At 32.7% G+C, this 13,977-nt stretch overlaps 1 protein-coding gene across 1 annotated transcript in view; it reads right to left on the bottom strand.

Moving 5' to 3' along the window:
• The window catches only part of LOC124358053 (thymidylate synthase), a 45,433-nt gene extending 32,484 nt beyond the window's left edge, over window positions 1-12,949 (bottom strand). Inside the window, exons 1-3 of the mRNA XM_046810337.1 lie at window positions 12,819-12,949; window positions 2,092-2,293; window positions 278-457 (exon numbers count right to left, since the gene is read on the bottom strand). Coding sequence (XP_046666293.1) covers window positions 278-457; window positions 2,092-2,251 — 340 coding nt within the window. The 5' untranslated portion in view covers window positions 2,252-2,293; window positions 12,819-12,949. The remainder of the gene's footprint in view (window positions 1-277; window positions 458-2,091; window positions 2,294-12,818) is intronic.
• Between the last annotated feature and the right edge of the window lie 1,028 nt (window positions 12,950-13,977).

Raw genomic sequence — 13,977 nt, forward strand, 5'->3', positions numbered from 1 at the left:
AGTACTCTTGAGTACTGTTGGGGTCCCAGATGTGGACATTCTTGGCAGCCAGTTCCTTGGCACTGGTGGACCCCTTCAATGATTAATGATCAAGACAGGACATGACCGAGGCTCGCTCTTACCCTCTATTCGGTCCTTAAGTCCAATGGAGTCCAAGTACTCTTGAGTACTTTTGGGGTCCCAGATGTGGACATTCTTGGCAGCCAGTTCCTTGGCAGTTGCGGACCCCTTCAATGATTAATGATCAAGACAGGACATGACCGAGGCTCGCTCTTACCCTCTATTCGGTCCTTAAGTCCAATGGAGTCCAAGTACTCTCGAGTACTGTTGGGGTCCCAGATGTGGACTTTCTTGGCAGCCAGTTCTTTGGCACTGGTGGACCCCTTGATGAACCACAGCAACTCCTCCACAACACCTCGCCAGAACACGCGCTTTGTGGTCAGCAGCGGGAAGACACCTGACAAACCAGAGACGGGACATCAGAAACATTTTTTCATAGCACTACAATTTAATCCCACAGGCAGATTTATAAATTGTTCGTCTCCTGGATTGATACTAGACTATTAAATTAAATAAGGTTATATACCTTTCTGTCGACAATACAACTAGTTTTGGCAATGATGGCTAGTTTCAGGAATACTATTCCATTATCAAATCATGTTAGGTAATTAAAAATTAACCACATCAAATTAACACATAAAAAAATGAACAAATAAACACACAATCACTTAACGCAAAGAAATTGGGTTATGATTTAGTCTACATGTTGGCCGGCCTTATGTTCCATGAGGTGGCTTTGCCGTGTTTATTTTGAAGTTGGTGGGGGTTGGGGAGAAGGGGGATTGACTTAATGTAAACAATTTGCCCCATGATCGTAGATGATTGCCATAAACTCTATATGTGTGTGTGTGTGTGTGTCTTTTATGTTTTATAAATAATATGATACAAGTTATAAAACACCCTGTATAAGGGAATGTAAAGGATGAAAAAAGTATGGATACCACATAATAACTTTTTAACAACTGCTCTACAAACACCAAACTCAGTATACATCTTTAAAACTGCACTTTTCGGTCAGCATCACAAGACTGCCTCTGACCCCAACTTAAAAATTTTAAACGTAAATGCCTCAAGTTACACACTGTTTCAAAGGTCTTTAATGAAAGAAATGTACAGCGACTGATTATCCATATTAATTGTTAAATGGTGAGCAAAATCCACATTTCTAGCAAGTTTTGACCTGCCTTGACCAACAAGGTTCTCTAGTCTTATCAGCTATTGCTTGATTTAAGGGAACATGTATTAATTTGTTGATGATGTTCACAAAATTAATAAGCGGTTATTCATTCAGTTATACTTGTACAGTATGGAGCACAGTGAACATGAACATATAATCATTTTGTGCACTCAATTGTGTACCTGATGAGACAATGAGACTACCACTTTATAGGTATACAATATATATATATATATATATATATATATATATATATATATATAGGTGTCTCTGATGTCAAAACAATGTTTCGTTTTGAGCTTTTTCGTCATTTCTTTGCATCTCTTCAAACAAACATGACTCCAAATTAAAAGAGTCAAGTCTGAGACAGTATCAGTTACCCAGACGCTGCCATAAAAGGAAAATGAACTGGAGCTACACTCAAAATAACTTATTCTGTTACAAAAACATCCAAAATGTAAGTAAGTAAAGTTTTACGCAGTAAAGAATCCACTTAACTCATGAAGATTCTAAGGACAAATTCAATCAACGAGTCCAATTTTTAGGAATATTTATAATAATACAGAACCATCGAAAACATTGTTTAAATTTGAATCAACCACAATATTTTACATGCTTGTAATAGCATCCTTTTAAGTTTCACTGCCAAGGTTCTTTCATACAGACCTTTAAAACAATGAGTAACTTCACAGGGGTTTACATTTGAAATTTTTCAGTTAGTTCCAAAATTTAGTATTTCGGGGGCAGACGTAATTTTGTGATACTAACCAAAAAAATGCAGTTTTGTACCCTACAGATATGAGTAGCCATACTTTGTATTAAAAGTGGTCAGTTGCAGTAGAGATAATACTCACCTTCTTTGAGACTGTAGCGCATTTGAGCACCAAACAGTGACACAGTGCCGACGCCAGTCCGATCGCTCTTCTGCACTCCTCGGGCCAGGATTTGTCTGATATGCTCCAGATACTGCTCCTCATCCGAGTTGACTGCTTGGCTCTCATTCAGGTCCTTCATGGTCCGCAATCTCAACTTCCTCACTTCGATATAGAAAAATCACTGGAAAATTCAAAATAAATGCTGGATTAGGAAGAAAATCATTATGATCTATTATGCACATCTCTGATGCACAATTGTCAGGTAGAAGAATAGTCACACGGACAGAATACGGTTTATACTGAGATCGAATGGATAGCCTCGGTGTAGCTTGGTGAGGCAAAATACTAACCAATGTCGTGTAACACCAGTAGTTATTCTTGCTTCAAACGTCGACAATACAGACAGAAGAGTGAAGGTCAAGATCAAACTTATGTCGGAAGAAATCTGTTACAAATTAATTTTTTCACTTGTTAGTACCGATTTAAAAGTATAATTGCTGAAAAATCCCTTAAAATTTAGTTTGTGTTTACTCTCACTGTCCTCCATTACGTTCATATCTGCATGACCATGCTTTTAATACTGGTGAGGGAGCTGATGAGGAGGGAGAAGAAGAAGACAGGGGAGTGTCACATACGACTTCTCCACTGACTAAAGGATATTACTCTGTTTTAATACTGGTGAGGGAGATGATGAGGAGGGAGAACAAGAAGAGAGGGGAGTGTCATATACGACTTCTCCACTGACTAAAGGATATTACTCTGTTTTAATACTGGTGAGGGAGCTGATGAGGAGGGAGAACAAGAAGACAGGGGAGTGTCACAAGGACGACTTGTCCACTGACTAAAGGATATTACTCTGTTTTAATACTGGTGAGGGAGCTGATGAGGAAGGAGAACAAGAAGACAGGGGAGTGTCACATACAACTTGTCCACTGACTAAAGTTGTCTACTGACTAAAGGATATTACTCTGTTTTAATACTGGTGAGGGAGCTGATGAGGAGGGAGAACAAGAAGACAGGGGAGTGTCACAAGGACGACCTGTCCACTGACTAAAGTTGTCTACTGACTAAAGGATATTACTCTGTTTTAATACTGGTGAGGGAGATGATGAGGAGGGAGAAGAAGAAGACAGGGGAGTGTCACATACGACTTCTCCACTGACTAAAGGATATTACTCTGTTTTAATACTGGTGAGGGAGCTGATGAGGAGGGAGAACAAGAAGACAGGGGAGTGTCACAAGGACGACTTGTCCACTGACTAAAGTTGTCTACTGACTAAAGGATATTACTCTGTTTTAATACTGGTGAGGGAGCTGATGAGGAGGGAGAACAAGAAGACAGGGGAGTGTCACAAGGACGACTTGTACCCTGACTAAAGGATATTACTCTGTTTCACAGTGTACTGAAGAGTAAGTAGTCAAAGTATGCCTTGTCTTTTAATTAACTAAGTTGAGTACAATGCACAACAGCAATGACAACAATATGACAGGAGTTGTGCAATGGAAGGAGGGCACAACTGCCATGCATCAGAGAGTGGACAGCCTGTTAACAAATATAGAATACAAGTATAAACAATATGCATATCAAATTTTTTAAGATGTAACCATAAAAACGTGTTTTTTGTAATCACTCTTGTATTCAGATAAAGCTGGCAGATACCCCACCGGATGTTACCATTTGACCAAGACAAAATAACTGAACGTGCCAAATCATCTTCATAGAATTTGAGAGGAATCCTATATATTACTCATTAAATTAGACAAGACAACAATACTGTGTGATATATAGATAATTATTACAAATATAAATATTTATTTTGTGTAAAACAAATGACGTATAAGAAAGAAAAATCTTCAACCTTTCTTCTTCTTTTTGACATAGGTAAATTTGATTGAATGAACACACACACAAAAATATAATTTTTCATACTCACAAAATCTCTTATTTTTGTATAATTTGATGCCTCAAGAAGATATAACCTTCTAATTTGGTTCAAGCCTTTTCATACCTGTCAAAACTATCTTTGTACAACCCGGTTTTTGCTCTATTTAATCAACAAGAGCACAAATTAATAAATGGCTGGATATGACAATTTAATAACAAATTAATACACAAGGGAGGAAGTTAGGGGGTAATATCAAACCATATATGTTTAGAACACGCTCATCTGAGAATAAAGAAGGCCAAGGTTTATAAGTATATCATACAAACCTAACTAGATCACTCATTACTTGCTATCAACATTCCTTCAGATAACAACTGCTATTTACTTGATATTAATGCTATATTAAATGAAACTATAGATACGAAAGTGTGATACAGATATTGCAGCAAACAGATTGAAATAAAAGTCTGCGTTTAGCTAAGGTAAAATAGTATACAAATTAATGTGTGATGATAACAACTGCTATTTACTTGATATTAATGCTATATTAAATGAAACTATAGATACGAAAGTGTGATACAGATATTGCAGCAAACAGATTGAAATAAAAGTCTGCGTTTAGCTAAGGTAAAATAGTATACAAATTAATGTGTGATGATAACAACTGCTATTTACTTGATATTAATGCTATATTAAATGAAACTATAGATACGAAAGTGTGATACAGATATTGCAGCAAACAGATTGAAATAAAAGTCTGCGTTTAGCTAAGGTAAAATAGTATACAAATTAATGTGTGACGATAACAACTGCTATTTACTTGATATTAATGCCTATATTAAATGAAAACTATAGATACGAAAGTGTGATACAGATATTGTGCAGCAAACAGATTGAAATAAAAGTCTGCGTTTAGCTAAGGTAAAATAGTATACAAATTAATGTGTGATGATAACAACTGCTATTTACTTGACTATTAATTGCTATATTAAATGAAAACTTATAGATACGAAAGTGTGATACAGATATTGCAGCAAACAGATTGAAAATAAAAGTCTGTGGCGTTTAGCTAAGGTAAAATAGTATACAAACTAATGTGTGACGATATGAACAAACTGCTATTTACTTGGATATTACATGCTATATTAAAATGCAAACTATAGATACGAAAGTGTGATACAGATATTGCAGCAAACAGATTGAAATAAAAGTCCCTGCGTTTAAAAAAAAAAGCTAAGGTAAAAATAGTATACAAATTAATGTTATGATGATAACAACTGTATTTTACTTGACTATTAATGCTATATTAAATGAAACTATAGATACGAAAGTGTGATACAGATATTGCAGCAGCAAACAGATTGAAATAAAAGTCTGCGTTTAGCTAAGGTAAAAATAGTAATACAAATTAATGTGTGATGATAACAACGTGCTATTTACTGATATTAATGCTATATTAAATGAAACCTATAGATACGAAAGTGTGATACAGATATTGCAGCAAACAGATTGAAATAAAAGTCTGCGTTTAGCTAAGGTAAAATAGTATACAAATTAATGTGTGGACGATAAACAACTGCTATTTACTTGATATTAATGCTATTTAAATGAAACTATAGATACGAAAGTGTGATACAGATATTGCAGCAAACAGATTGAAATAAAAGTCTGCGTTTTAGCTAAGGTAAAATAGTATACAAATTAATGTGTGACGATAACAACTGCTATTTAACTTGATATTAATGCTATATTTAAATTGAAACTATAGATACGAAAAGTGTGATACAGATATTGCAGCAAACAGATTGAAATAAAAGTCTGCGTTTAGCTAAGGTAAAATAGTATACAAAAATTAAATGTGTGATGATAACAACTGCTATTTACTTGATATTAATGCTATATTAAATGAAACTATGAGATACGAAAGTGTGATACAGATATGTTGCAGCAACAGATTGAAATAAAAGTCTGCGTTTAGCTAAGGTAAAATAGTATAATACAAAATTAATATGTGTGACGATAACAACTGCTATTTACTTGATATTATGCTATATTAATGAAACTATAGATTTACGAAAGTGTGATACAGATATTTGCAGCAAACAGATTGAAATAAAAGTCTGCTGCGTTTAGCTAAGGTAAAATAGTATACAAATTAAAGTGTGATGATAACAACTGCTATTTACTTGATATTAATGCTATATTAAATGAAACTATAGATACGAAAGTGTGATACAGATATTGCAGCAATACAGATTGAAATAAATGTCTGCGTTTAGCTAAGGTAAAATAGGTATACAAATTAATGTGTGATGATAACAACTGCTATTTACTTGATATTAATGCTATATTAAATGAAACTATAGATACAGAAGTGTGATACAGATATTGCAGCAAACAGATTGAAATAAAAGTCTGCGTTTTTTTCTTAGCTAAGGTAAAATAGGTATACAAATTAGAAAGGGATGTGTGATGATAACAACGTTGCTATTTACTTGATATTAATGCTATATTAAATGAAACTATAGATACAGAAAGTGTGATACAGATATTGCAGCAAACAGATTGAAATAAAAGTCTGCGTTTAGCTAAGGTAAAATAGTATACAAATTAATGTGTGATGATAACAACTGCTATTTACTTGATATTAATGCTATATTAAATGAAAAATTAACTATAGATACGAAAGTGTGATACAGATATTGCAGCAAACAGATTGAAATAAAAGTCTGCGTTTAGCTAAGGTAAAATAGTATACAAATTAATGTGTGATGATAACAACATGCTATTTACTTGATATTAATGCTATATTAAATGAAACTATAGATACGTGAAACGTGTGATACAGATATTGCAGCAAACAGATTGAAATAAAAGTCTGCGTTTTAGCTAAAGGTAAAAATAGTTATACGAAGATTAATGTGTGACGATAACAACTGCTATTTACTTGATATTAAGGATGCTATATTAAATGAAACTATAGATACGAAGTGTGATACAGATATTGCAGCAAACAGATTGAAATAAAGTCTGCGTTTACAGGAAATAATAGGTAAACAATTAGTATACAAATTTAATGTGTGATGATAACAACTGCTATTTTACTTTGATATTAATGCTATATTAAAATGAAACTATAGATACGAAGTGTGATACCAAGTATATTGCAGCAAACAGATTGAAATAAAAGTCTGCGTTTAGCTAAGGTAAAATAGTATACAAATTAATGTGTGATGATAACAACTGCTATTTACTTTGATATTAATGCTATATTAAATAAAAAATGAAACTATAGATACGAAAGTGTGATACAGATATTGCAGCAAACAGATTGAAATAAAAGTCTGCGTTTAGCTAAGTAAAATAGTATACAAATTAATGTGTGAGTATAACAACTGCTATTTACTTGATATTAATGCTATATTAAATGAAACTATAGATACGAAAGTGTGATACAGATATTGCAGCAAACAGATTGAAATAAAAGTCTGCGTTTAGCTAAGGTAAAATAGTATACAAATTAATGTGTGGACGATAACAACTGCTATTTACTTGATATTAATGCTATATTAAATGAAACTATAGATACGAAAGTGTGATACAGATATTGCAGCAAACAGATTGAAATAAAAGTCTGCGTTTAGCTAAGGTAAAATAGTATACAAATTAATGTGTGATGATAACTTGATGGGTTGAGAAGATAAAACAATGTGTTTAGTTACGACAGGAACACAAGGCTTCCGATAGTGAACTGCTGGTTGCAATATTAGCAGACTGTCAGGTGAGCTTACATGTAAACACGCAACATATAAATGGCCGTGGGACAAACAGCCATTCCTTAGATCCACTGCTGCCACTCTCGAAGACTGAGCTTGCATGTTGTTTGTCATGTCGAAACACGCCTTAACCCATATGTGCCCACTTTTCAATATATGTAGACATAACAGCTTGTCTACCTTAGAATACAGCAGATATTAATGTGTTCTGGTATGGATTAATACAAAACTGACACAAATTAAACTGAAAGTGGTATTTGGGTGGAATCAAGGAGATTCTAGGTTTTTTCATCTGTGGAATTCAGGCAAACTCTACTTGTCAATCCTTGAGGGATCCACGATGACAAGGTGAGGCCTTATAAAAAAGATTCAAAAATAGATATTTCTACAGAATAATAAAGATGTTTTGTATTTTTTGCATATACACAAAAATTTCTTAACTTAAGCCAATAAATTTTCTATGGTTTAACCATTTGAGTGTCATATGGGGAAGTGCACAGAGGAGTAATATTCAAGAGTTGTAACATAACTATCTGACACTTGAACAATGATGGACAAGTGGCACTTGTCTACAGATAAATAATTACACTGTTCATAGATAAAGGTATGCATTTGAGTGTCATATGGGGAAGTGCGCAGGGGAGTAATATTCAAGAGTTGTAACATAACTATCTGACACTTGAACAATGATGGACAAGTGGCACTTGTCTACAGATAAATAATTACACTGTTCATAGATAAAGTTATGCATTTGAGTGTCATATGGGGAAGTGCGCAGGGGAGTAATATTCAAGAGTTGTAACATAACTATCTGACACTTGAACAATGATGGACAAGTGGCACTTGTCTACAGATAAATAATTACACTGTTCATAGATAAAGGTATGCATTTGAGTGTCATATGGGGAAGTGCACAGAGGAGTAATATTCAAGAGTTGTAACATAACTATCTGACACTTGAACAATGATGGACAAGTGGCACTTGTCTACAGATAAATAATTACACTGTTCATAGATAAAGTTATGCATTTGAGTGTCATATGGGGAAGTGCACAGAGGAGTAATATTCAAGAGTTGTAACATAACTATCTGACACTTGAACAATGATGGACAAGTGGCACTTGTCTACAGATAAATAATTACACTGTTCATAGATAAAGTTATGCATTTGAGTGTCATATGGGGAAGTGCACAGAGGAGTAATATTCAAGAGTGTTGTAACATAACTATCTGACACTTGAACAATGATGGACAAGTGGCACTTGTCTACAGATAAATAATTACACTGTTCATAGATAAAGTTATGCATTTGAGTGTCATATGGGGAAGTGCACAGAGGAGTAATATTCAAGAGTGTTGTAACATAACTATCTGACACTTGAACAATGATGGACAAGTGGCACTTGTCTACAGATAAATAATTACACTGTTCATAGATAAAGTTATGCATTTGAGTGTCATATGGGGAAGTGCACAGAGGAGTAATATTCAAGAGTGTTGTAACATAACTATCTGACACTTGAACAATGATGGACAAGTGGCACTTGTCTACAGATAAATAATTACACTGTTCATAGATAAAGTTATGCATTTGAGTGTCATATGGGGAAGTGCACAGAGGAGTAATATTCAAGAGTGTTGTAACATAACTATCTGACACTTGAACAATGATGGACAAGTGGCACTTGTCTACAGATAAATAATTACACTGTTCATAGATAAAGTTATGCATTTGAGTGTCATATGGGGAAGTGCACAGAGGAGTAATATTCAAGAGTTGTAACATAACTATCTGACACTTGAACAATGATGGACAAGTGGCACTTGTCTACAGATAAATAATTACACTGTTCATAGATAAAGTTATGCATTTGAGTGTCATATGGGGAAGTGCACAGAGGAGTAATATTCAAGAGTGTTGTAACATAACTATCTGACACTTGAACAATGATGGACAAGTGGCACTTGTCTACAGATAAATAATTACACTGTTCATAGATAAAGTTATGCATTTGAGTGTCATATGGGGAAGTGCACAGGGGAGTAATATTCAAGAGTTGTAACATAACTATCTGACACTTGAACAATGATGGACAAGTGGCACTTGTCTACAGATAAATAATTACACTGTTCATAGATAAAGTTATGCATTTGAGTGTCATATGGGGAAGTGCACAGGGGAGTAATATTCAAGAGTTGTAACATAACTATCTGACACTTGAACAATGATGGACAAGTGGCACTAGACTTGTCTACAGATAAATAATTACACTGTTCATAGATAAAGGTATGCATTTGAAATGGTTGAAATAAACAGTAATATAATTTACAACTTTGAAAACAATTAAAATAAATATCATTGATGACTGAGGTTATAAATATCTTGAAAATCTCAAACAAAAGTATATAAGGCTAAACATTAAAAATATATATTTTACAACCAAACAATAATTAAAAAGTGTAAATGAAAGTAAAAATTTAATCACATCAATAGATTATGCAGTAAATTTTAATGAAAAACTGAAATTATAATTTTATTGTTGATCTTTTCAATAACATAAAAGCCAACATTGATGAACTCATAATTAAATAAGTAAAACTATAAAATACATCTGTACATAATTTAAAATTATAAGAAGTTTAATACAAACATTGTTGAAAAACTAAAGTTCATATACTAAAAACTTTGAAATAGCACAAAATAAGATTTGAAGGTAACAGGTAACGTTAATTAATAAATGAAATACCCAAGGAGATCAAAGCACCAATGTGGTCTGAGCTTGAATGTAGGTACTAGCTAGAGGTATCTGTATTTATTTTTGTGGCAGTCGTGCGGGGTGGTGCGGATCAATTGTAATCGGTACTTTCTCGTACCAATCATTCAACGTGATCTGATCACAGGAAAGTACCATCACTAATTTCACTGGCCTTCAGTGCAGGCTCCAGTGGCACCTTGGGCCACACTGCTGGCAGAAACAGAAGAACATTCTCAAGATAGTATCTGAAACTAAAGCTCAGATCATATGAGCACTTCAATCCCTCTTCAGGATATACGAGATAACCAGTGCGGTGTGAACAATGAACCTTTTTATTGCTCGACAAGATCAACAACGGTTTTGTCACTTAACGTTCATGTTTTTTTTTTACTTTCTAAGAAATGAAAGACTGAAATGATTGACTGTCTGATTGTTTATACTAAAATAAGAAAAAAATGTAAAGTTAACCTAGTATGCATTCCCCAACATATGCAGCATGCTCAGAATTGCCTAACATGATCTCTGAGGCAGGTGTGTTAGACACTGTTATCACTATGCGATCACTTAGTATAGACAAGCAGTGCATGAACTGTGTTGAAACCTCTTTATATGCATACAAATTTGTAGTTTAAGGTCTTTTTATAGAAAGTAGAAACATTTAATTCAATGTAAACCAGGTAATAAATTGCTCACATATTTTCATTGTTGAATTTTATAATCTATTTTATAGTAAGACAATCTTCTTCCTTAAACATTCATAGTGATAAAATCGGGAAAACCGATATGGAAAAGGGCACTGAATTGTTTAACTGTTTGTTAAAATACAGCAATCAAAGCTTAATCTAGACAGAATAAATTTTAAAACACAAATATCTATACAAGTATACGCTCCGTAGTATTAAAACAATCATCACTTAACAATTATGACATAAACTACATACTTAGCATTGATAGTATCATCTGATAAGATACTACTCACTATTGTCGCAAAACTGTATGCCTATTGCTGTAATATGTATTAGGTTTATTAGTTCATTACTTATAGAAACCATTTTATACTTACATTTTTCTATTAGTTAAATTTTACTATAAACACAAATATTAAGTTATGAACTTAAAAAAAATATACTAATTTTGGAATTAATGACAAAATTTAAAGTAAAAAATTACAAAATTATGGCCTAGACAGATATCAAAGAAACCTTACAAGATTTATAACTAGTCCAGCTTGATATCAATGAGTAGCCGCTTTTGTGAAATGGAGGAAACAATTCTCCCATGGGTTACCAGGAGCCAAATCCACATGTTGAAGCCACTTAAACAAATCTCATCAGTTGTGAAAATTATCTCACATATTTTCCTAATATTCATCACCATTTTTAAAGTCTCAGATATTAGTTACTTCTTGCTGTTTATTGTTTACATTAAAATTACTATAACTAATAACGTGAAAACATATGCTAAGTTAAATAAATTGTAATATCAAATTATTCCTTCCAATAGAAACCGATACAAACGAACCATTTGATAAAAATAACCGAATAACGAAAGTAGGCCACTTATCAAAGTCTACACATTCAGCTTTGTAAACATTTTGTTTTTAATTGCAATGATACAATTCAGACATTTTACACACTTTATAGAATGCTACTAGGCCTAGTAACTTCAATAATATTTTATTTAAACTGTGTTACCAGTAAGTTAGAGACTAAAATTAAGTTGTTAACGAATCAGAAAAATTGTCACTTGACAGTAACATTTTCAAAAGGTAAATGAGAGCAATGATTAGTTTTCAATCAGTAATAAAAGAAACACAAGGTAAAAGCACTAGGTAGCCTATTCATAAATATCACTGAACAATGGCATGTACTTAGTAATAATAATAAACAAATAAACTTTCTTATTCACCTTTTGCACAGATTCAAGTTCGAAAATAGAAATTGTATATTATTATTTTCATAAGGTTAAGGTATACATGGCACAGGTTAAGTGCTTAAAAATTGTTTATTTACTATTTGATATGGTTGTGTGAAGAGTGAAATATTACAAAAGGAACGTATTAAAATGATGAATATTAATAGATTTCAGATTCAATCATCCCTGTTCAGAATCAGAAATAATTTATTTCTTTAATAACAAAAAGTTACATGAAATAAGTTACATTTTCATTCATAACCTTTGTAGAATTCAACAATAACTTCATAATTCAGTCTCATTTTTTTAAAGTAGGAATATATTTAAAAATCAATTGCTCAAGGCGGACGGTGGAATATTTTAATTATGCTTACCTTATAAATAATAAAGTAAGAAGCCAGTAATTTTCGTCAACGATACATACAAATCACAATTCACAACCACAACGTAGAATATTCCCTCCAAATTGTTCACATGATCAAAAAAGCAAGAAAACGTGTCAACATAGAGTACACCACTGTGACTGTATTTAGCTGTATGGCACAGAACTGAATAGACACACTATCGGTACAGTATGGAATATTATTGTGAACCGTGTCTCGACCCGCTAATGCAAGCCGTGTCTATTTCATTGTGTATTTTATTGTTAATTATTCAAGTATATAACATTAGTCATACTTTTTTTCTGACATAAAATGTTTTCCATTGGAATATACCTAATAAATTTATTAAAATACACAATGTTAACACTTTGATTCCCGATCGGCACGTTATGTAATATTGTAAGTTGTGTCACAACGAAAATTGTTGAAGTAAAAGTGTTATATTTCTTTTAATTTTGATATACGTCAGAAGAGTGTTATAAATGTATTTATTCCTGAAAAAATAAACAAGTCGAAACTGTAACCTGGACCTGGCCGATAAAACTGTAACCTTTAATCTGTTACTGAATAAAATGGAATGACTGAAACAATACGACACCTCCTTTTTGTATTACAAAGAATGCATGAGCTTCAAAAATAAACATTGTCAATCAGAAATGTAAATAAAGTTTTTACTTCCAAGCCATTTGATGAAAATAGAGAAATTGCTGATTATTACACACCCGAGTTCACGAGTCCCTTCTTATAATTTTGAGTGTTCACAAGATTATACAACATTGTTTGTTAATTTATATACCAATGTTATTGTTAAATATATAAATGAGTGATGAGAATACAACTAAATAAATTAAAATAATAAAATACCTATCTGTCAAAAATGGATATCAACCCCATATTGTAGACAAAATGATTAAGAAGAAAAAAAGAAAAATCAATAAAACCAATACAATACTACCTAATCCTAATACTACAGAAATTCAGAAATATATAGTCTATGTGTACTATTCAATACTAAATTGAACAAAGCTGTTCGAAGAACCTTTCAAAATTCAAAATTTTCCATCAGTTACCAAACGAAATAATACATTTAAACTTATTGAAAACAAAGGGAACCAAAATTATGACAAACAAGAATTATACACACAATCTG

This window comes from Homalodisca vitripennis, chromosome 3, assembly GCF_021130785.1.
Source record: "Homalodisca vitripennis isolate AUS2020 chromosome 3, UT_GWSS_2.1, whole genome shotgun sequence".
In the NCBI taxonomy this organism is placed as follows: Eukaryota; Metazoa; Arthropoda; class Insecta; order Hemiptera; family Cicadellidae; genus Homalodisca; species Homalodisca vitripennis.